This window comes from Scardinius erythrophthalmus (assembly GCF_964197995.2).
Source record: "Scardinius erythrophthalmus genome assembly, chromosome: 3".
Taxonomy (NCBI): domain Eukaryota; kingdom Metazoa; phylum Chordata; class Actinopteri; order Cypriniformes; family Leuciscidae; genus Scardinius; species Scardinius erythrophthalmus.
The window spans coordinates 7107670-7130754 of NC_138223.1; the positions used below are offsets into that span (position 1 = coordinate 7107670).

The window sequence follows — 23085 nt, forward strand, 5'->3', positions numbered from 1 at the left end:
TTTATTGATGACACAGGAAAAATAAATAAATAAAACTTGACAACACCAATAACAGCAACATGCAAAATGCTGAGCAAAAATCTTTTAAAAACTTAGCCTATCTACAGTATAGGCTTATATATTTTTGTTTTAATGGTGTTATATGGTATATATGGTATACCATATACTATATGGTAGCCTATATAATGGTATATATTTTTAAAAAACAGCAGTCAGAGTTAGTTCTCAGACAAATACATTTCAAAGAGTCATTAAAAAAGTAGACAAAAGCAAGGTAATTTGGACATGATATCCATGGTAACACTAATTTCTATGAATGACCTTGAATATTATCTAAATACCATGGAATATGAATATGGTAACATTTCTCACCTGGCACATAATGTGCTTCTGTGTCACTTCATTTCCGGGATTTTGTTATATACCCTTATTATACGGGGTCGTTTGCTCACTCTGTACGCTAGATGGCGATGTTTATCAGTGAAAGAGAGCAGTACAAAGGAGGGTTTATTTTTTTCTTGTTGCGACTGCAGAGGTATTTTGTCCTATCCGGGAGCCGTACTTGCTCAAAGCAGATTCATACGATGGCGAATGTGAAGTGCTGCAGCGAAGGCCCCTCTAAAGAAGGAGGTGAAACTGTCAAAACTGTTTTAATTTTGCAATGAATTAACTCTTAAAAGTCTTCGCGAATATTTGTAGTTCTTGTAATTTTGAATGTAGTTAAAAATAAAGTTATAGCCATAGATTTAGACTTTTTTGTTAACTAAATTCAGCAAGCTAGCTAAGTTAGCTGGTAACGAGCTGTATTCTGTTCCATGCTGTGGTTTCAGATGCGTAATATTTAACACTAATATTTAATATACCTTAACAACTCCAAATACATAAGAATGTTGCATATTGTCCAGCTGGATTTTGAACTTTGATGTATTCACAAACACAAGCTCAAAAAAAAGTACCATGAATGTTTGGATTTGCACTATAGTAGTAACGTTACCATAATTCATTCGTGGAAGTAAATCTGAGTACCATGGTACATGAATTTTAGTAACTTGTTATTTATGTACTTACCGTCTTATACTATCATTGAGGTATTCTTAGAAATGCCTTTACGTACATATATGGTAATTAAGTTATATGGCGTTGTGATTCTATCATAGAGTACCATGTAAATACCATAGGTGGTATGGTAATAATCCCTATGGTTAATATCAAAGTACTATGGTATTACTGTCTGATGATATCATATTTGTACCATGGTTCTGCCATAGTACTTTGATATTTAACATAGGAATTATTACCATGTCCCCTATGGTAATTATATGGTGTAGTGATTCTACCATAAAATTCCATGTAAATACCATAGGTGGTATCATATGGTAAATAGTATGGTTTAAGTGTTAAAATGTGCTATTGTCTACAGTTACAAAGATTACTATGGCAGAACCATGGTGTATATATATATATATATATATATATATATATATATATATATATATATATATATATATTATATATATATGGTTTCATCAGACAGTAATACCATAGTACTTTGATATTTATCTTAGGAATTATTACCATGTCTGTACCATGGTTATGCATTATTGTAATGTTTGCAACTAGACAATAATACATTTTAACATTTCAAATTCCAGTGTTTTGCTGAAAGCAGCCAGTTCCATTTAATTTGGGATTACTGTTGTATCTGACAATTAGTTCTAATTAAATGAATCAAGCTAATCGATTAGATTTTAGGCTCAACAGCTTCTCTCTGAGCAGGTCCTCCTGGCGTCCCTCATCTTTCAGGTAACTGTAGCTCACCTTTGGTCTCCAAGGCAACAGTCGCTCACCTTGGTAAGTTGTTTCGCCTCCAGCAGGACCAGAAGAGAAGGGAAGCAGTGTGAAAACTAAGACTGTCTCTTCCAGCACGGCATCAGGGGACAGTCTGCGAAAGCGGCCTGCTCATGAGATCGATCCAGAAGATGAGGCTAAGAGCAAGTCAGCTCCCCCAAAAATGTTCAAATCGGGGTTTAGCATGACTGCGAAGAAGCCTGCGTCCATCTCTATCAAGCTTGGAGCAAGTGTATGTCTATGTTGTTCTGCGTACATGCTTCTACATAGATTTTTCATAAGCTAAATAAGGCTCCCATGAGTTTTTGAATTTTGAACATTTAAAAATGGTGTTTTGTTCCTCCTATTTTAGAAACCTAAAGAACCCACACCTGCCTTACCTGCCAAGAAAGCTGGACTTGCATCTGTTTTTAACGAGGATGATGATGTATGTCTCATTCATTAATATAGTAATTTAATAATAATGCTGAATGTGTGAAGTCATGTAATAATTTATTAAGTGCTGTGCTCGTTAAATTTGTTTCTTACATATTTACCGAATTGACAAAGTACGAATGTTTAATATAATACAATGCATGCATAATTATTAGGCAAGTTAGATATTCTGATCATCATTTTTAATTGTTATGGTCTCGTTATAATTTAGAATTTTCTGTAGAAATGCATATAATTTGAGTTTTCACTGTGAGTTAAATTTTTATCTGTAAAAGAAAACCTGTTTATTAATTAAGCACATTGGAATATAAGGTGTTTTTCACTTCCATCCCTCGTTAACAATTATACATCACTCAAATTATTATATATGATCTATATTAGAAGTTAAGATTGATGTGGTTTGGAATTGGTCAAATGCAAACAAATATGATCAGAATATCAACTTACCTAATAATTTTGCATGCACTGTATGTTTAAATGCCAGTTTCGTAACCTTTTTCATTTGATGTTTCAGAGCGAGCCTGAAGAAATGCCACCTGAAGCAAAGATGAGGATGAAGAATATTGGCAGGTTGGATTGCATTTTAATTCAATTGTAAGTTATAGTACTGTACAGTATAATACAGTGCTGTTGACAACCTTTTGATTTTCAGAGAAACGCCCACATCAGCTGGACCCAATTCCTTCAACAAAGGAAAGCAGGGATTCTCAGACCATCAGAAACTTTGGGAGAGGAAGCTTAAATCCCACACAGACAAGTAGTGTCTGGCTTCTTCCAATAGCTTGCTTTTTGGCACAGAGATATTTGTCCTATCTGTCTTTGTTTGACAAACATTGTACAAATGTATATATGTAATGAATGTTTATGCTATCAAGCATCTTTTTATTGTAGCTATTTCGTTTTTTTTTTAACCATGCTGTGGTTAAAAATGCCTTCCTGTGTAAGGTGCAAATCACAACAGAGAAAATGAGCATAATCGTTATTGCTGTACAATGGTATGTGCCGCACCGCAACCCCGTTATCATTTGCCTATAGTTTAGTTGTTCTCCAGAGAAGGAATGTAGTGGTCCAGTCATTTAGGATTGTTTAAGTTTCATTTATAGCAATGAAAGAAGAGTGTTGTTTATAATTCACTAATAAATGAGACGTGGTATCAATTTAAGGATCTGAAGATCTTTTTTTCTAGTATGTTGTAATCAGTGGGTCTTTGTCATTATTTACTCATCCTCGTTTTGTTCCAAACCTGCATGAATTTTTCTTCTGTGATGGAGTTTTAATTTTTGGGCAAACTGCTTTAATAAAGATAAGTGGGCAGTGGACAACCACTTTAAACTCGAGAACTCCTATTAAATAGGAAGATTAATTGTATTTAAAAGAATATTTGTTGCAATATTCCAGCTTAAGAATTTAGTAATCAATAGACTACAAGAACTGTATTCTGTTTCTGACATTTTGATAGTAAAAGTTCAACAAATCTACAATTACATTAAACTCCACTTACGATAGCCATTATAATTATGGAATTTTGAGGTGCCATGAAGTAAAGTTTTTTGGAAATAAAAGTTCTGATGCTTCACCAATAGATACTCTGATAAGACACTACAATGTACTGCGCTTTATCTAAAAGTAGAACACAACTTTATTGACATTTGACAATGGTAAGTACAATAGTATTGCATAAATAGGCGCTTCAGAGTCTAAAAGTAGCTTCACAAATAGCTATATTAAAAGTTGATATGGGATGCCTGTTTTTTTTTTTTTTTTTTTTTCATAAAGTGCTTAAATTCTACTCCCTGTTTCTATTTCCCTCTATGATTTTGTTGCATTAAAACTGTTGCAATCGACTATATTATGGAGTGATTTCTAATAGGTAACCAGGAGGCTGCGTGCTTTCATCAGACGTTTCTGGCGACTCAGTAAGCTCTCTCGCTTTTGGCCAATGTCAAAGTCTTCTTTAAGCAGGTTGTCCACACCATCTTTATCATGCAGCAACTGCAACATGTTCCTTTGCAGCTCCAAAGCTGCTTCCTGGAGCAACATATAGCGGATCACCATTGGGATCTGGTCGGCTAGACGCTTGCTTGCAATCTGGTGAGGTATAAAAGACAGCATCTCAGATATATAGTACAGTTTGAGCTTCCTCTGATGGTACATAAAGCTTTAGTTGGCACACTTACTGTGAAGTAGGACTCTAGGTGCAACCTCATCTCTCGCAAGGTGGCGTGACTGCCTTTGCTAACGTCTACAATAGTAATCTTTTTAGTGGTTTTCAACATGGGCATTTGATTTTCCATCTCTTCCATTTTATCCTTTGCATGCTGCAGGCTCTGGCTGTATGAGCCATCTTGACTGTAAACAATGAGCTCCATCTTGAATTGGGTCCTCAGCATGGATTCTGCAAAGGATTCTTTATCCTGCTTGATGGCTTCAATCTTAGTCTAAGAAAGTATATAAAAGATTAGTTGAAAAATTAAACAAGAACACAATTTCTTTAAATCTGTATTGTGATTTAAAAGCATAATTGAACATTGAAAAAGAATGCAACTTGTAATTATGTGGAATTTATTAGCATCATCAACACTTGAAAAAAAGTACCTTTGCTATTTTCAGAAGATTAGGGAAGCCAATAAAGCTGCACTGGGCCAGCTGGATGAACCTCTTTCTAACCACATCTATTTGAACACAAACACACTGTTGGCACAACTGCTTTAGCAAACTTTCACTTTCAATGTTGATTATCCAATGAATCCAGTTTTAGCACATGCCACAAACAACTGCACTGATCACTAATTTACAGTACCTTAAATAGAAGGAAAATTCACCTGAAGCAACTTTGGGTTGCATGCCTTACTCAAGGAGAGAATGTTAAGTTCATGGGTTGCCTTTCAATGTAATCTTTGATATTTATCCACTAGGCAACAAAACTACCAACAAATGCATTGTGCCAACTGGAAAGTTCATTGGGTACAGTTGTGCAAACAATTCTAAGATTCTATATTTGAGGCAACTGTCTGGAGAATGCCATTTTCTTTTTTCTTTTTTTTTTTCTCAGCGTGACCAAGAGCCCAGTCACAAAGTGAAAATTGTCAATGCTGTATATACCCAAGACGTTAATGATCAATGAGCAAGTGTCCACATACTTTGGTCAGGTAGTGCATTATGAGAGTATCCTCAAATAGAACAGTACAGTCGGAATAACTTATGTATATTGTATAATGTAGCAACAACCAGAAAAAGACTGAAGAATGCATAAATAAATTTGAAATAGAAAACAACACAAACCAGAGACAGTCTTCAGTGTCTTTAATGCAGGTTCCTCCAACAGCTTGATCTGATCCCTAACAAGCCCCTCAAAGGTCTTGTAATTGATGAATCCTGGAAGCTCTCTTCCCCGATATCTGACTTCATAGTTATCAACTTCTTTCTCAATCTTCTTCTTGACTGCACAGAGTTTTTGAACATTGTCAGAAAAACAAAATTGGCTTCTAAAAGTGCTTTTTTTGTGAATTTAAGTAATTTAAGATTAATTTAGCAATTTAGGCTGTTAATTTATTGCAACTCTGGTAAAACAGAATGCATCAGATGTGAAAATTATAAAGCATTTTAAGCAAAGTAATAACATAGCACATTGGCCAAAAGCAAGAGTACAATCAGGAGATACCAAGTACAAGCTTCACTCACAGGAATTTCCTGAACGACTTAAGAAGTCATTCCATTTTTCAAATTCTTCCCGAAGTTCTGGAAAAATCAGTAGATCTGAAGCACACTTTAATTCCTCCCCAGAGGTCAGGCTGAACATATCATGAGTGAAAGCTGTAACTTTCTAAATACAGGGATGAGATGTGACAGATTTCAGTGACTCTGAGATATCAGTATGACCCTTTACTAAATATTCATAATTTGATGTAGTAGATTTAAAGGCTGAACTCACATCAATGAGAAAGCTCAGTCTTTCTGCAGGATCTGATGGGGGTCCTTTGCCATATGCCTCCAGTTCCTTCTGCGTTTCTGCAAGCTTTGTCTCAATTTGCTCTTCTAAACGAGGCAGTGATTTCTACATAGCAATTATAAAAATGAGCAGTTTATTATAAGTCTAAAAATCCTGTAGTTCTCTTGTGTTAAAATGAATTATTTTACCTGAATGTGATGAACCAATTCAATAGTTAGTTTCTCAGCCAACTTGGGAATAGTAGCAAAACCTTCTTCATAGAGTTTGCTGAGGAAAAATGGCATATATACATCATGCGATCTATTAAAGCACAGGTTTACTAAAATCTCAATAACAGGTACTAATCTGTTTGCATTTATGATTGCATGGTCACATAAACTACCTGATTTACTAAGTACAGTTGTGCAAACAAGCATGCATGCAAAGCGGTTCAAAAAAAAGAAATAAAACATTAGCCATGCCGCTCACATGAAGGTTCTCAGTAAACAGTATGCTGTTTTATATAAGTATTTGATCGTATCGTGCATGTATAAATATATCATGTTTGATATTTGTAGATTAAAAGTTTGACATTAAATCATTCGTTCACCTCAACTCTCAACGGATAGTGCAATGAGACCATTTACCCACCTGAAATGAGGATGGTCTTTAAAGAAGGCATTCTCTGTTGCCGTGGCCTCATTAAGAGTGACCTGATCTATAATCTCTTTTTGTCCCCTGCACCTTACAATCATGTAGCCTTTAGTAAGGTGAATGACCTCATTGTGCACAATGTCTACCACTGTCCCTTCAGTGCCCTTATCCACTAGGTCCGGCTTTGTTAAAATGCCTGTTGTGTAGTAAAAATATAATCAGAATATGCATGGTAACTTATGGTTTTACTGATGTATAGCATTGAAATGCAATGAGTAATGCACACCTAAAGTTCTTTCGCCCTCAGGGTCCTCCTCCTGAGCCATCTGCAATGCTTCTGTGGTCGCGATGTCAACATTGCATGGCACCACAACCAGGTTGATTGTTTCTTGCTTTGTAACAAACTTCCTGATCAGTCTCTTAATCTAGAAGAAAGGCATTTGATTAATGATCGTGTCTTTCCAACAAAATGTAATTTGAAAAATATAGTATATACAAAGTTTACCTGATCTCCAATATTCTCAGGTTGACCCTTGACAGCCACTCGTGCAATCCCAGGGAGGTCAATCAGAGTGAGGTCAGGAACATTGGCAGAATGGATCTGCAGACTGATGAGATCATCACTAATCCCAACACCTGCTCCAGCCATCTCATCCTGAGCTACAAACATAATTAGATGTAAGACTTTAAGAAATGTATCTATACTCTTTTGGAAGACTTCAAGGTGCTTTCTAAGCATTTTTCTACCTTCACGAATCTTTTTCTCCACTTCTGCTGGGTCATCAATGTCTTCCTCAAAGTTTTGGTAACTGATTCTCCCACGCCATTTCTCTTCGCCTTTAGTTCGTATCATCTTAAGTTCAAGAGGGCATCGTGTAACAATTCCTTACAAAACATGAAAGGGTCAGACATTATTAACCATGTTTTTTTTTTGCTAATTGATTACCAATTTTATAACCACAGTTTTACCACAAATACCATGGTTAAACTATGGTTAGAGTAGCAGAACCATGGTTTAACTATAATAACCATGTTTTGGGGGGTTTAATTTGAAGTAAAACCGAGGTTAATTTTCATAAGAGATATGGTGTTGTTCAAAGTGTCGTACATTAGGCTACCATGTACATTCCATGGCATATGAATATGGTAACAATACGAAAAATAAGTATACTTCAAGTTCATTTTATGAAGTAGCCTATACTTAAGTAATATTCAAGTATATTTTTAAGTATACTTTATGTGGTAAGTATACTAATATCAATGTGTACTTGTAGTAAACTTGTAATTGTACTATTTCAATACTGCTTGGGACTAAATTGGCCCACTTTTAGTATATAAAAGTATGAAAGTGTAAGTGTACTATAAGTGTAAAAGTAGTACACTTTAAGGACACAACTAGGTTTCTCATTTGTAATGCATCTGTAGCCTACTACAAGTGAACTATAAGTATACTAGTAGTTTACATGTTTTAGTGTATGAAAAGTAGGCTACACACTGAAGTGTACTTTCAGTAAACTACGAGTTTAGTAGTTTATACTGCAAGTATACTTTTAAGTTTTCTTTAAGTGAACATAACATTATACTTATAGTTTACTATTTATTTTATACTACTATATGTTCAAAGGTAGATATTGTTTTTTATACTTGAAAAATAACATTAACCTTTATTCTTTTTCGTCAACACTTGAATTTCGATAAGTTTCATAAAGAAAGGCAACATTTTAAACAAAAAAGTTTTCTTAAAAATCTTTTTTTTTTTTTCAAAGATTCAGATTCAGAACGATGATCAAACACAGATGGAGTAGATCGATTCCAAAACCCACAAACCTTTACAGTCGTTTCATTTGGTAACATAACATTAAGCAGTTTTGATTTAAATGCAGTTTAATGTTTGATATCACGTTATTTTACATTTGAGTGAGCAATCTTCTATCGCTTGGCTTGTTTCAGCTTCTTCTTCTCCTGTATTTTGATCCGGAGATTCTGTAGCCTACTAGAAGATGTGTCATAGCGCCCCTTACCGTATAACACTGAAAACAAGTAGAATTAAAGTAAATTCCTATGTACACTACCAGTGGACTAGCCTACACTCAAATTCAGATACGCAGAATTAGAAACATACCTGTTTTATATCAATATTCTAATCAATATTTTCAAACAATGTAAATTTCCGAAGACTGTATATGAAAAACTGTTTTAAAAGTATATTTAATAGGCTACTCGATGAAAAGAGTACAATAGAATATTTTTAAGTATCGATCAAAAGATTGAGTACAAGTACAGGTCAAATATAGGCTACTTGGGCTTTTCTCTCAGTATAGCCTAAGTCAAGTACATTTTTTACACAAGTGTATATTTCTGAGAAGTAGCCTACATAAAGTATATTTTTGAGAAGTATATAAAATGTAGACTGAAAGTATACTTTCTTATTTTAAGTTTAAAAGAAGTATACTAATAGAACACTTGAATAAACTTCTTTTTCGTAAGGGATCATTCTGTATCATATAGAGAGTATCATAACTGTGCCATGGTACATCCACATTTGATAGAAATTTAGAAGTTAATTACGTAAAAAGCAATACAATTAATATTGGTGTATGTTTTAATTTTATGTGTTCTCCTTACCACTACCCCTGGGTAACGCTACTCCTGACAGCGCCTCCAGAACAGAACTCTTTCCTGAGCTTTGGTCTCCAATGACGGCGATGGCAGGCAACGCCAGGTCCTTTTCGACTCCCAAAGACCGTAAATTGTCGATGGTGTCGATGCACGGGCGGATTTTTTCCTCATAATGCTGACTGAACGTGTAACTCATGTTCTCCATCCTTAAACAACGTCAAAATGTCAACAGTAAATAAAGGTTATTGATATGTAAGGCGCTGTATATTCGCGCACTGCCCGAATGGATTGTTTCAGAGTGATGCTGGCTCTTTGCCGGTAAAATGAATCCTAGCGTTTATGTACGTGAGTAAGTTTCATTTCCTGGGTATCACAATAGTTTCGTTTCACCTCTTGAAGTACGCTTTAGACTAACTTGTTTCAATACCAGCATGCCTATTCAAATGAATAGGCATGGCTTCCCTATTTCTTTTAGCATGTTTGTGTACGGGCATGTAGCAGACTAGCCTACGGGCATTGTTATTGTTTATGTGCCCAACCGGATGAATAAGCCTAAAAGCAAGCAAGTCAGTGCTACAGATGCATGTAAGGTAAACGTAATGAAGGAATTATTTACTTAACGTTTTACGTTTTATTGCGTTGTATGATTTTCAATAATAATATAATTAGCAGTCTAGTTTGCCTACACATGACAATCCATCCATTTTTCACCAAGACCATTCCGCATTTTCTTTGACTACAATTATAAACTCAGTCATCTAAATGATAATTTCTAAAAATGTAACAGACTTCCTGTTCTCTGCTGCGCTCTCCTAATCTTCCCATATTCAATTACTGTTTAACGTTATGCGTTATTTGCAAAATTATTGATATTGAAATATAATAATAATAATAATTAAATGAAATAATAATTAGAATTAATTCAAGAAATAATTTATTTATTGTGAATTTTCGGTTTAAGTTTCAGTTTTCTGGTGAAGTTTCAGTTGAAATCAAAATATAGACTAGCCTACCTCAGAAATAACCTCTAGAAATAATATATGAAATACCCTGTAGAGGGGGGTGTTTATCCATAATCGTAATACAGAGATGATTAGGTGAACAGAGCAGCACTGTCTGACTGGCAGGTTTTCTGACCATGATAATTAAAGCACCCACAATAATAAGTAATCTCAAAAGATGAATCTCTTAGGTACATGCTGTAGTCTATGTATTATGACTTATATTTTTCACCAATCCTATTATTTGCACTGCAAGCCCTAACAGCTGACATTAATTAATGTATTTTTTATGTCCTATGAGTGTCTAGGGTTCTTTTAACAGAACGTAACATTTTAAGATTTTAAAAGATTGTAAAGAGCATTTGTCTGGGCCCTGCCACAGCACCACAACAACAAGATTCTTTTTCACTCTTTTATTCCAAGGCTCTTAACATAACAATTTACTCAGAAATGAAAGCTTTAGGGAAGAAACAAAGGCTTCGGAAGGGGGCACTGGCAAAATAATAAACAAAAGTCAGGTCTACCTGGTTGTTAAAGTCTTAATGAGCCTCACAAAGAATATAACAAATTATTAACAGAAATCTACCCTCACTCCCTACCTAGCCACAAAACAGGAGAAAAAGGGGATTACAAAATAAAATGGCGCCCACCTCCCATACAGCTCCCAAGTAACAAAACAAAAGAAAGTAACAACGAGCAATCAGGAGAATAACAGCTTTAAAAGGAAAAACAATTCACAAGGTGGCAATTTAAAGGTTCTAGACTGGGGCGTCTCACAATGAAGCAACAGCATTCAACAATGAGCAGGCTACAGCACAGATCCACAACAAGGGCACAAGGGTGATTTGCGTCCATTTCAAATAGCATTTTTTCAGTGACTCAAAATCTTCGGTTCACAACATTGTAATGTCAAAAACCGTGAAATAGAGACATTCTCTTATCTTTAACTCGCAAAGACAGCACAGCTCACAACATAAGACTAAGGTTAAACAGTAATGGAAAAATAGTATAAAATTACTGATTAGTGTAATGAGTGTATATAAATGGTTTAACTGATTAATATAAATTATTATTACATGATTAAATAGAATAATAAAATGATGAATGAATATTAAAGGAAATAAACAGATGAATATATGGTTGCTCTCTTGAAGCTACACATGCAGGTTGCTACAATAAAATCCTTAGATCCTTCACTTTTCTTCAATAAAGACTCACAAATGATAATAATATAAAATGACTGATCAATGAATGAATTAGTGAAATGAGTAAATGGTTTAAATGATTATTATAAATGATTATATGATTAAATGGAATAATAAATTGACTAAATGATTATAAATGAATATTAAAAGAAATAAAACAACACAAATACGATTGCTCTCTACACACACACAAAGGTTACTGCAAAGAATTCTTAGATCCTTCATGTTTCTTAACAAAAAATCAATTGCAATTTCCAAAATAAAACAACAAAAACATCATGCAAGATGACATGTTTGTTCCCCATGTTGACTATTTCAAGCTATGACCTATTGAGAGTATGTTTTATTATTATTATTATTATGTGTTGCATCAAAACTGATTTCTAATAGGTAGCCAAGAGGCTGCGTGCTTTCATCAGACGTTTCTGGCGACTCAGTAAGCTCTCCCGCTTTTGGCCAATGTCAAAGTCTTCTTTAAGCAGGTTGTCCACACCATCTTTATCTTGCAGCAACTGCAACATGCTCCTTTGCAGCTCCAAAGCTGCTTCCTGGAGCAACATATAGCGGATCACCATTGGGATCTGGTCGGCTAGACGCTTGCTTGCAATCTAAGATAGATAAGAGCATCATATACATTGCAAATTGAGCAACCTCTGACAGCACAGAAAGCTTTAGTTAGCACAATTACCGTATAGTAGGTCTCAAGGTGCAACTTCATCTCATGCAATGTGGCATGATTGTCTGTGCTAAAGCCTTCACTGCTGCAATTAACCATTTCTTTAGTTTCTTCATCCTCTTCAAGCTTTTCCTTTGCATCTCTCAGGCTCTGGCTGTATGTGTCATCTTGACTGTAAACAATGAGCTCCATCTTGAATTGGGTCCTCAGCATGGATTCTGCTAGGGATTCTTTATCCTGTTTGATGGCTTCGATCTTAGTCTTAGAAAGTATTAAAAAAATAAATGATAAAACAACAAATAAAATCCTTTAAATCTGATCATTTAAATGCATAGTAATTTGATTTATTTGTATGAAATTTAATAGCATTATCTACTATAATCAATTTGTCAAACTCTGAACTTGAAAGTTCGAGAAAGCCAAGGGAAAGTAGTTTGATATGAACACTTTGAATTCGTGTACTGCCAGAATCATAGGCAAAAAATCCCTACCTTTGCTACTTTCAGAAGATTAGGGAATCCACTGAAGCTGTGCTGGGCCAGTTTGATGAACTTCTTTGAAACCACATCTATGTTAACACAAACACAGCATTAATACTTCTTTAGCAAAAGTTCATCTTGCAAGCTCAATTATCCAGTGAACAGTGTTGGTACTTTATAAAAAAATAAAAAAAAATTACTAGCTAATTACATTTGCAGCCGTGTAATTAGATAACCGTACTAATTACTCTCTCTAAGAAGTTTCATTATTACTAATCATTTTCTAAATTCCTTGACCAGACATGAAACTGCTCTTTTAATTATTTTATAAAAAAATTATATAAAATTGCATAAATTGTTCTTAAACTGACCGAAGTACTTAAAGGGAGAAGGTAACATAAAACAACATGCATTTTAACATTAGACTACATTTTGATGTTAAATCCACTGTTGATTTTGTTATAGAATTGTTCTATAGTCTATACAGTATTTAATGCAATTATAGAAAAAAATTGAGGACTCACTTTACTTTTCGAAGTGAAAAGTAATTAAATTACAGTAGTTCATTACTTGGTAATTAGTTACACCCAACACTGCCAGTGTATCCAGGTGTCATAAGAAATTGTACTAAGCTACCTTTATCCAAAGCGAGATACAAATCTACCCTCAGCAATTTAAAGTTACATGCCTTATTCTATCGAACCAAATGAGTTGTTCATGAGTGGTCTTTCTTTTATATTTATCCACTAGGCAGCAAAACTCTGTACCTACAAATGCACTACATCAACCTGAAAGTTCAGTGTGGCTAAAATGGATTTAGATTCCCTGGTTCATGGTAGTCTTGACAATTTCACACTTATTCAAAGATTCCACCTTTAAAGCAACAGTTCAAGAGAATGGCCTTATCTATCTTTATAATACCAAAGGGCTTGTGCACAAAGTGAATTCCATATGAAAAAAATCAACACATTATTAAATGATTAAAAACTGTAGAAATGGAGTGGGTGGGATTTAAAAAAAAAAAAAAAAAAACACAAACCGGAGATGGTCTTCAGCATCATTAAGGTAGGTTTTTCCAACAGCTTGATCTGTTCACCAACAATATTTTCAAAGGTCTTGTAATTGATGAATCCTGGAAGCTCTCTTCCCCGATACTTGGCTTCATATATATAAACTTCGTTCTTAATCTCATTTATGGCTGCAAATGATTAATGAATGATGTTAGAAGATGCTCTCACGTTTACATTACCACAGAATATATTTTTCAAAAATCTGTCAAGGGTGATTAAACTCAAACAGCTTTTCATACATTGATGAAGGAAAGGAAAGGTCCTGTTTACACCTGTTATTAAGATGTGTTTTAGTCGATCGGATCACAAGTGGACGCTGCTGAATAAACGGGGCCTAGGAAGCTTTAGCTTTTTTAGTCGTCACTCTCGACCACTTTCAGAGGTAGTCGAAAACGCATTCAATCCGATTGTGTGTAAACATTCATGTAGTCGAATGCATTTAAATAACCACAAAAGACAGCCTACTATCAGTTCGCTGAAGACGAAAGACAAAAACGCACCAAGCACAATGTTCTCTAACTGTTCCTGATTTCTAAAACACACTCACAGCATTCACCATGGTCTTGGGGTTATCAGAGCAGAAACGAAAGCTGCTGCACTCCGTGTGTTTTTCTGTTGTCTCCAGTCCTCACCGCGAAGAAATCAGGACAGAAGTGATTGTAAGTGGACAAAAAAGACGAAATATAACGTAAAGAGGAATGCGTCTCCCTCGTCTACTTGTGATCCAATCAACCAAAATGCATTTTAAAAGCAGGTGTAAACAGGGCCAAAGTTGTCAAAAATTCCAGACACAATTGTTCCCTTTCATAAGCTTCTCTCTATGCTAAGCTGATTCTAGCGCTATAGGAACACCTTTGTGTATCACTGGCTGTGAATGCAAACACGCCAATTAAACTGGCCTTAAACTTGAACCTCTGATGGTGACGTCATTGGAATGTGCGCTCATCAGAAGCTACAAATAGATGTGCAACATGTGCATCTTTCAGGTTTCTTTGTCTTCAGAGGCCGCACTGTGTGAGTGTGTGTGTGTGTGTGTGTGTGTGTGTTCTTAAGTGCGCTACAATTTCTGTCTTCACGCTTGCATGCTAGAAGTTAGTTTCCAGCTGTTAGTGTGCAGAAATGTCTCTCTGTCTGTGAAAGAAAAAAAGAGAGAAAATATCATGCAATGTAAGCATTGTGTGCTTACTCGTTCATGGCCCATGCCTAGACACATAAGTTTTGCTTTGTGTGTTTGGGGGAAAAGCATGCTGCTCTTGCATTGGAGCACGGCGATTGTGAGCACTGTGACCTGTTCACCATTAAAGTGCTTAACGCTCATTTTGGCTAAGGATCAAGAGGCAGGTCCGTCCCTATTGCTAGCTCTCTCTCATCCAGATCGGGATGTCCTCTTGCCTGATTCCGAAGCACGCCCCAGCACCTCTTTGGCTTGGGCAGAGGACAGTGCATCTCTTATTTCTGGTGAAATGGATTTCCAGTTCCGCCTCAAAGCATTCCTACTGTGGTGTTACACATACGATGCTGCCTCAGATTGGAGAGGCACTCGAGGACTATCTCTCCCCTGGGAGCGCATCTTCAGAGGCATTTCAGTCAGCGAGTCAGGCTGGTACTCCGCTGCACCATGCCGTTGTTACAGGCATACCAGGGTGATCTGATGAAAGATCTAAGCACAGCCTTTCATCCAGACCGTGTTTGCTTGTCTGATTGATATTTGGTTGCATTTAATGCTGAGGAATTAAATGATAAATACTCATCTAACTTCAGAAGTTAGATGCTTGTATTAATATATTGTCTGGCTGTTCTTTGGCTACATTTAATTCTGAGGAATTAAATAGTGAAATAAAAAAACTTTTTACTTTAGAGCGCCGCCTCGGAGCGCTCCTCCCATGATAATAAAGCGGATGAGAAGTTACTGAAACGTGGTGAATCGTGCAGTGGCCAGATTACAGCTAGACTGCCCCTTTTGAGGACCTCCATGACATTATTCTTTCATGGGGAAAACCTCATTCTTTATGTGTCTTTGTGACTTCGGCTTATTCGACTATTGTGGGTACAAGGGCGCGTGGTTATGATTATGCCTCTGTCCGAAGAGATGCTCGAGGATTATCTCTTCTATGGGAGCTCATCATCACTTAAAAGTCAGTGCTTTTCAGCACTGAGGGAGGGCTTTTCAGTTGGCGAGTCAAGCTGGCAACAGGCATACCAGGCTGACCTGCTGAAAGAAAGGCTCAAAAGCAGACTGTAAAGACTGGGGACCGGCTTGTTGCACTTAGCGGCCTCAAAATAGACCTGACCTCAGGACCTTTTGTTTCAAAAAAGAAAAAGTCCTAAGGATTTTTGTGCCCAGGTCTGTGGGGACGTGCCCCCTCGGGACGGGGCACGTAAACATACATCAATCAGCTAATTTTGGACACCCTCATGGAACCACTATAACATCACCGCCACCTCTGGTGATCGGGGGGCAGCGGTTTTCAGAAAAATGTTGAATGTTCTGTCGCTTCCTGCTTTCTCCCAGAACACAATACATTTTTTATCCCCATTGACACTGTCACCTCTGGCTTGTTTATGTGGGGACATTTTAATTTCAGTGCACCTCCCTCCACGTTTCAATGGCGTGCTCACCTCTACCGTTAAACAGGAGCAGGTGCATTTGCTAACACAAGAGCTTCAATCTTTTCTGGGCAAAGGGGCCATAAAACATGTTCCCCTCCCAGAGAAAGAGTCAGGCTACAACAGTTGGTACATTCTGGTTGTCAAGAAAGATGGAGGTTGCGTCCAATTTTAGACCTTCACAGCTTGAGCCGTTCCCTCAGAACGCTCAAGTTCAAAATGCTAACTATCAAGATGATTGTGTCGCAAATCCAACATCACGACTGGTTCGTCACAATTAATCTCAAACTTTCACATAGAAATCCTGCCACAACACCAGAAATTTCTGATGTTCACTTTCGCGAGCGAAGTTTACCAATATCGAGTTCTTCCATTTGACCTAGCCTTGTCACCAGAGTCCATTTTAAACACCCTAAGCAGCATCAGGCTAGGTCATGACATTACTGTTCATCATTTTCAAAAGATCTTAGGTCTCATGGCAACTGCGTGCATGGTGATCCCTATGTAAAATGATCATGATTTTAACAGTAAAATACTGTAAAAATGCTACGGTGAAAAACTGTAAATTGGTTAACAGAAAGTTTCCATACTATATTGTTACGAATTGTGGTGCTAAGAAATCCGCACGAAGAGGAATAACTTTGGAATGAAAACTTTAATGAACAAACACATTGGAACTAGGAGAAACTCTGGAGGAAAACACAACCAAACATCAACGAGAACCGTTAGAGACTGAGGGAGAACACAGGGAATATATACATGGGACAGACAAAGGACCTTAACAAGATAATTCACTACACAGCTGAACCAAATAAACTAATGATGACAGTGATGGTGGAAACAAGGAGTGGCGGATGATGGAAACAACCATTGTGATTGGTCGTTGTCAGTATATTACAATGGTACAAAACAAATATTAGTACTTCAATAGGTCAGTATATTAAGATTATATCAGATAATGAATTTTTTTTACTGTAAATTTAAGAGAGACTTTAAAACCTAAAATGTTGCTGCCACAACTGCCAGTTTTTACCATAAATTTAACTGAATTTTTTTTACAGTGAGGGCCTTTTGCAAATGAGACCGCATCAGTTATGTCTCACACCCTGGGGATTTCATATAAGGGCCAATCCCCAAAGGCAAATGAGGGCAAGGGCAACCGCTGAGTGCTTCGTACCCTTTCTAAAAATAAATGTTAATGGTAAACGCATGTGCTGAACACATCATGCACTTCCTAAAATCCATTTTTATGGTAAGGGTTACGCGCTGCTGCTTCGTTCCCTTTCAATGTGGCTCAGCCCCTGGTTCCTCACCTCGAGTGCCACTCTAGGTGTGTGTTGTCGTCGCAAGACGCTAGCGACAGACGCTTCCCGTACAGGCTGGGGAGTGGTCTTAGGTGGCCATCCAGCCCAGGGTATCTGATGAGGTTATCATTTCAATTGGCACATCAGTTGCCTCGAATTGATGGCTGTATTTTTTCGCCACCACTGCCAAGCAAACAATGTCACACTGGATGAGGGATGCCATTGCTCTAGCCTACGAGGCATGTGGACAAGCTTCGCCTCTAGGAGTTAGGGGCTAACGAGATGCTGCGCTTCATTGCCGCACTGAGGATGTGTCTAGAAAAAGTGATACCTGAAAGACGTACCTGTTGCACATCTATTTGTAGCCTCTGAAGAGCACACATTCCAATGATGTCACAGTCTGAGGTTCAAGTTCAAGGCTAATTTCATTGGCGTGTTTGCAGACATGCTTTACAGCCAGTCATACATAAAGGTGTTCCCATAGCATTAGAATTAGCACAGCATCTCGTTCCCATCTTTTTCAGGGAACAGGATTACAGTCAAGTAACCCGAGACATTTCAATTAAAGCATCAGAAAGTTACTCAAAAAAATAAATAAAAATAATAATAATAATTTACTTAGATTAAGTTAGAAATTTTGGTTGGTAATTAACTGATTGAAACTGTTATAAAGGGGGATACAGCAGATGTGAATATGGTTAAAGTATTTTTAAGCGAAAAACAAACAAACAAAAACAGTACACTTAGGAGATACCAAGTATATGCTTCACTTACATGATTTTCCAGAGTCAACCAAGATGCCATTCCAATTTGCAAATTCTTCACGAAGTTCTGGAAAAATCAGTAGATCTGGTGCACATTTAACCGCTTCTCCATTGGTCAGGTTAAGGGTATCACGTGTGAAATCTGTAAGTTTCTAAATTCAGAGACTAAATATAACTAAATATTCATACTTTGATACAGTGTAGATTTTAGTGCTGAACTCACATCACTAAGAAACTTCAGTTTTTCTGCAGGGTCTGATGGGGGTTCGTTAAAATATTTGTCCAGCTCCTTTTGCGTTTCAGTGAGCTTCTCATCGATTTGCTTTTCTAAATTAGGCAATGATTTCTATGTAGCAGATTAGTCATATGAAAATAAGATACAGTATGTTTATTATTAGTCAAAAAAATATGTAGGTCTCTTTTGTAAAAAAATAAAACAAAAAAACTATTTCACCTGAATGTGATGAACCAACTCAATTGTTAGTTTCTCAGCCAACTTAGGAATAGTTGCAAAACCTTCTTCATAGAGTTTGCTGGGAGAAGAAGCAAAACAAAAAACAATGTCTTACAGTGAGCTGAACATAACACCCCTAATTTTATAAAATCTTAAGTTAAGTTATTTATATAACACTATTAAGGCATGCAAAACATAGCTAGTAGTTCAAGTTTTGCTTTAAATAAATTTGTTTAGGCTTACCATTTATAATGTTGTTTATAATAAATTCCACTATAATTTATTTTTGTTTTATACCTACAATTTTCATCCCTGTCCTGTTCTGAATAATGGTAAATTTAAAGGTTTTGTTATGGAGCGAGGGGAACTAAAATACATATTTATAGTCTTTATAATGTATGTCTTTAATTTATTGGTATTTTACATGATTTCTGAATGTAATAAAAATAAAATATGAGATATACATTGATACAACGTGTGTGCTTTTCTCTCAACAATGCATTTCTGTGATAAACCATTTCAGCTTGAATCTCAAAAAATAACTAAATTTAACCATATATTTACCTGAAATGAGGATGGTCTTTGAAGAAATCATTCTCATTTTCTATGGCCTTATTAAGAGTGATATGATCGCAAATTTCCCATTGTGCCCTGCACTTTACAATCATGTAGCCTTTAGTAAGTTTAATGACCTCATTTTGCACAATGTCTACCACTGTCCCTTCAGTGCCCTTATCCACCAGATCCGGCTTTGTTAAGATGCCTGTAGGAAACAAAGAGTAGTAATACAGAGTCTGATTCAGTATGATTTGTTGCAGGGTATTGCAACGAGAAATGCACACCTAAAGTTCTTTCGCCCTCAGGGTCCTCCTCCTGAGCCATCTGCAATGCTTCTGTGGTCGCGATGTCAACATTGCATGGCACCACAACCAGGTTGATTGTTTCTTGATTTGTAATAAACTTCCTGATCAGTCTTTTAATCTTGAAGAAATGCATTTGATTAATGTTTCTATGTCTTTGAACAGCCCATGACATCACAATGGTCTTTGCAACAAAATATCATATGAAAAATAAGATTTGTATTGCAAAAAAAGGTCTTTATTGCAACCATCATGAGAAAGTTAAATTTACCGTTTCTCCAATATCATCACGTTGACCATTGACTGCCACTCGTGCAATCCCAGGGAGGTCAATGAGAGTGAGGTCAGGAACATTGGAAGAATGGATCTGCAGACTGATGAGATCATCACTAATACCAACACCTACTCCAGCCATCTCATCCTGGGCTACAAACAAAGCGTTTGGATGCAATCAAGATGCTCAGTTGTGTTTTAGGCATCATAAACCTTCTCAACCTTAAATCACAGACCTGGTGCCTAACAATCTATGGATAATGTGCTCTGGGAGATGGGTATCACATTCCTTGATGGCACTGACCAGCAGAGGCCTCGACTCTCTAATCGAGTTTCAAAGGCATTCCAGGGAGATGGATGACTCCCCATCATTAGGTGCCACAATACCAATACCTTCAAGTTACTTTTTTTTTTATTCCCCTGCTGTTCTCCTGAAGAACTCATCAAAATCTTCAAGCTCACTCCTAACAAGCTCATCAAGAATATTAAAATATATATATTATAAAAATAAAATAAAACAAGCTTTCTGGACTAGAGAAAAAGTATAATTTTAGGGCTTTGGGTCATTTTGACCAACGAGAGAAAGTTACAAAGTGCGAAGGAAGGATGAGGGTTAAGATGCATCTTTAAGTTTTGACCCCTTGGTGATTTTGATTCTCTGATGGTTCTTGGTTGACCGATTGTAAACCTTGCCGTTCTTTGTTCGATCTCTTTTTCTTTACTTTTCTCCATTCTGTATATATGTGTTTCGCTTAGTGAAGTTAGTTTCTGTTATACCCTTTGGGATTGATTCTTGGTTTCCGGCTCACAAATCAAAGTCAATTTAGCGTTTGATGTTCACTTGCATTTTGTACTGTTAGTACATTATGAAAGTTACCCTTCTTGGCCATGCAGGAGAATAATTTTTCTTAGAGTAAATGATTGTGCTGTCTGTTTGGTGGATAAACAGATCAATCGATTGTAATGTTAAGCTAGAAAGCTGATTTATATTCATAATTAATTATAACCCATTATAATTAATTATACATATTTTCCTTTTGAGCTAATTTGCTACTTTAGAAGACATTAAGAAACTCTGTAAGGATACATTCTATGCGTTTTCTACCTTCGCGAATCTTTTTCTCCACTTTTGCTGGGTCATCAATGTCTTCCTTGTGGTTCTTATAACTGATTCTCCCATGCCATTCGTCCTCGCCTTTAGTTCTTATCATCTTGATCTCAAGAGGGCACCGTGTAACAATTCCTGTACAAAACACGAAAGAGTGGATGCCAGACAAATGCTGAATTCAGAAATGCATATTAGTGTACTAGTCATACTATTTTTATCATATCTTTCTATGGCAGAAATAAGTGTATGCAAATCCGAATTCAGTATTATTTTGACCGTACCATGCAAATTCCATATAGTAATCATTCAATATCATGGCTAAGATACCATCACTGTGCCATAGCATTTGTTGGTAAGGCTGTAGTCATTTATATTTTATATCAATATCTATGTTTTATTTTTATATAAACATTTTATATTATATATATATATATATATATATATATATATATATATATATATATATATATATATATATATATATATATATATATATATATATATATATATATTATATGTGTTCTTACCACTACCCCTGGGTAATGCTACTCCTGACAGCGCCTCTAGAATAGAACTCTTTCCTGAGCTTTGGTCTCCAATGACGGCGATGGCAGGCAACGCCAGGTCCTTTTCGACTCCCAAAGACCGTAAACTGTCGATGGTGTCGATGCACGGGCGGATTTTTTCCTCATATTGCTGACTGAACGAATAGCTAATTTTCTCCATCTTTAACAATGTTGAAATGTCAAAATAATAAAGAAAATATTTCACGTCGATTTAACAGATTCTGTCGGTTTGTGCACTCTTCGATAGGATGTCTTAAAGTGATGCTGTTTCAAAGTGAATCCCACATCGGTTTTATACTTTAGTAAGAGGAACTCATCATACAGGCGGAACAAAAAAAATAAAATACTAAGTAAGTCTGCATACCAGCAGATCCTGTTTTAAATAGATAGTTACATAGCGATCTTGTCTTATTCTTGCTAACACTTTACAAGACGGGTGCACTATATGCATCACTGCAAAAAAAAAAAAAAAAAATCTGTTCTACAGTATGAATGCTGTGAAATTGCTATAGGGTACTTGATCACATGCAGAAGAAATAGTACAAAAGCTGTTACTGCGATTGCACCCTAAAAGCTAGCTAGGTACTAATATCCATTTTATGCATGTTAATATGCAAGGTACAAAAGTTTACCTTTTGAAAGGGTGCCATGACGAGACAGTTTGTGTACTGCTTCTCTGAGAGTGCTTTGATTATGTGCCTCTTGTGACCCCAGTAAAGATCATGAACTTACTGCCTTAAAATGGTGAACAAAATCCATTTTAAAGCTGTCATAGTCAGAAATAACACTACATGAACATCAGTTCAGACATTTTACAACATTTTGAACCTCCATGTCTCCAGGCATTCTTTACCCATATTTAGTGTGCTGAGTGGCATAGATCAAAGCATGTGACAGACAGTGGTCTCGGGCAGGGCCGGATTAATTATTCAGAGGCCCCTGGGCACAATGTCTTGTAGGCCCCCCTTAGGCAGGCCAATGTAGTTTGTCCAATGACATTTTAATTTGGCATTAACAGTTTAATGACTTAAAAGGAACTTTGTTGTACTATGCTGGAGTAAAGTTTATTAATGATCTTTCTTTCCCATAGGATTTTGTAAAACTATGTTGGGTAGACCTTTGTTCCTCTATGGGGTTCGGGGGCATGCTCCCCCGCAAGAAGATTTTGTACATGTTAAGGTTAAATGCATCAATCTGGTGCACTTTGAGAGCTCAAAATTAAGAGCTTCAACCG

At 36.4% G+C, this 23085-nt stretch overlaps 3 protein-coding genes across 8 annotated transcripts; 1 reads left to right on the forward strand and 2 right to left on the reverse strand.

Annotated features, from left to right (window-relative positions):
* Positions 1–457: 457 nt before the first annotated feature.
* Positions 458–3440, forward strand: pcnp (PEST proteolytic signal containing nuclear protein). 4 transcript variants are annotated; one of them, XM_081362160.1, is made up of 6 exons: positions 458–630; positions 1777–1851; positions 1924–2080; positions 2201–2275; positions 2798–2853; positions 2936–3440. In XM_081362160.1, the coding sequence occupies exons 3-6, from the start codon at positions 2012–2014 to the stop codon at positions 3042–3044; spliced, it is 309 nt and encodes a 102-aa protein (XP_081218286.1). In that variant the 5' UTR covers positions 458–630; positions 1777–1851; positions 1924–2011; the 3' UTR covers positions 3045–3440. The 4 variants fall into 4 exon arrangements, with proteins under 4 accessions (XP_081218286.1, XP_081218285.1, XP_081218283.1 ...); XM_081362157.1 differs by having other exon boundaries at positions 530–630; positions 1777–1803; positions 1872–2080; XM_081362159.1 differs by lacking the exon at positions 1777–1851 and having other exon boundaries at positions 1875–2080.
* Positions 3441–3560: 120 nt separating this feature from the next.
* On the reverse strand, positions 3561–10044 carry mxa (myxovirus (influenza) resistance A). Of its 3 annotated transcripts, XM_081362155.1 has the most exons (13): positions 9491–9846; positions 8777–8895; positions 7613–7750; positions 7371–7525; positions 7152–7290; positions 6863–7061; positions 6421–6499; positions 6215–6337; positions 5965–6106; positions 5566–5724; positions 4879–4955; positions 4461–4721; positions 3561–4371 (listed from the first exon to the last, which is right to left on the reverse strand). In XM_081362155.1, the coding sequence occupies exons 3-13, from the start codon at positions 7716–7718 to the stop codon at positions 4147–4149; spliced, it is 1665 nt and encodes a 554-aa protein (XP_081218281.1). In that variant the 5' UTR covers positions 7719–7750; positions 8777–8895; positions 9491–9846; the 3' UTR covers positions 3561–4146. The 3 variants fall into 3 exon arrangements, with proteins under 3 accessions (XP_081218281.1, XP_081218280.1, XP_081218282.1); XM_081362154.1 differs by lacking the exon at positions 8777–8895 and having other exon boundaries at positions 9491–10044; XM_081362156.1 differs by lacking the exon at positions 9491–9846 and having other exon boundaries at positions 8693–8831.
* Positions 10045–12073: 2029 nt separating this feature from the next.
* Positions 12074–22011, reverse strand: LOC308688145 (interferon-induced GTP-binding protein MxB-like; the record flags this gene model as incomplete). Its single annotated transcript, XM_081361065.1, has 12 exons — positions 12074–12298; positions 12379–12627; positions 12858–12934; positions 13885–14043; positions 18601–18742; positions 18814–18936; positions 19045–19123; positions 19609–19807; positions 19887–20025; positions 20176–20330; positions 21283–21420; positions 21813–22011. 12 exons carry the CDS (start codon positions 22009–22011, stop codon positions 12074–12076), a joined length of 1884 nt encoding a protein of 627 aa, XP_081217191.1.
* Positions 22012–23085: the final 1074 nt, after the last annotated feature.

Coding starts and splice junctions, on each gene's coding strand:
- pcnp (XM_081362159.1), top strand. CDS start 465: ATGGCGATGTTTATCAGTGAAAGAGAGCAGTACAAAGGAGGGTTTATT. Junction 631..1,874: donor AGGCCCCTCTAAAGAAGGAG/GTGAAACTGTCA, acceptor CGCCTCCAGCAG/GACCAGAAGAGAAGGGAAGC. Junction 2,854..2,935: donor AGGATGAAGAATATTGGCAG/GTTGGATTGCAT, acceptor TTTGATTTTCAG/AGAAACGCCCACATCAGCTG.
- mxa (XM_081362154.1), bottom strand. CDS start 9,689: ATGGAGAACATGAGTTACACGTTCAGTCAGCATTATGAGGAAAAAATC. Junction 5,725..5,964: donor AAGTCGTTCAGGAAATTCCT/GTGAGTGAAGCT, acceptor AACTCTGTGCAG/TCAAGAAGAAGATTGAGAAA. Junction 4,722..4,878: donor ATCTTCTGAAAATAGCAAAG/GTACTTTTTTTC, acceptor ATACTTTCTTAG/ACTAAGATTGAAGCCATCAA.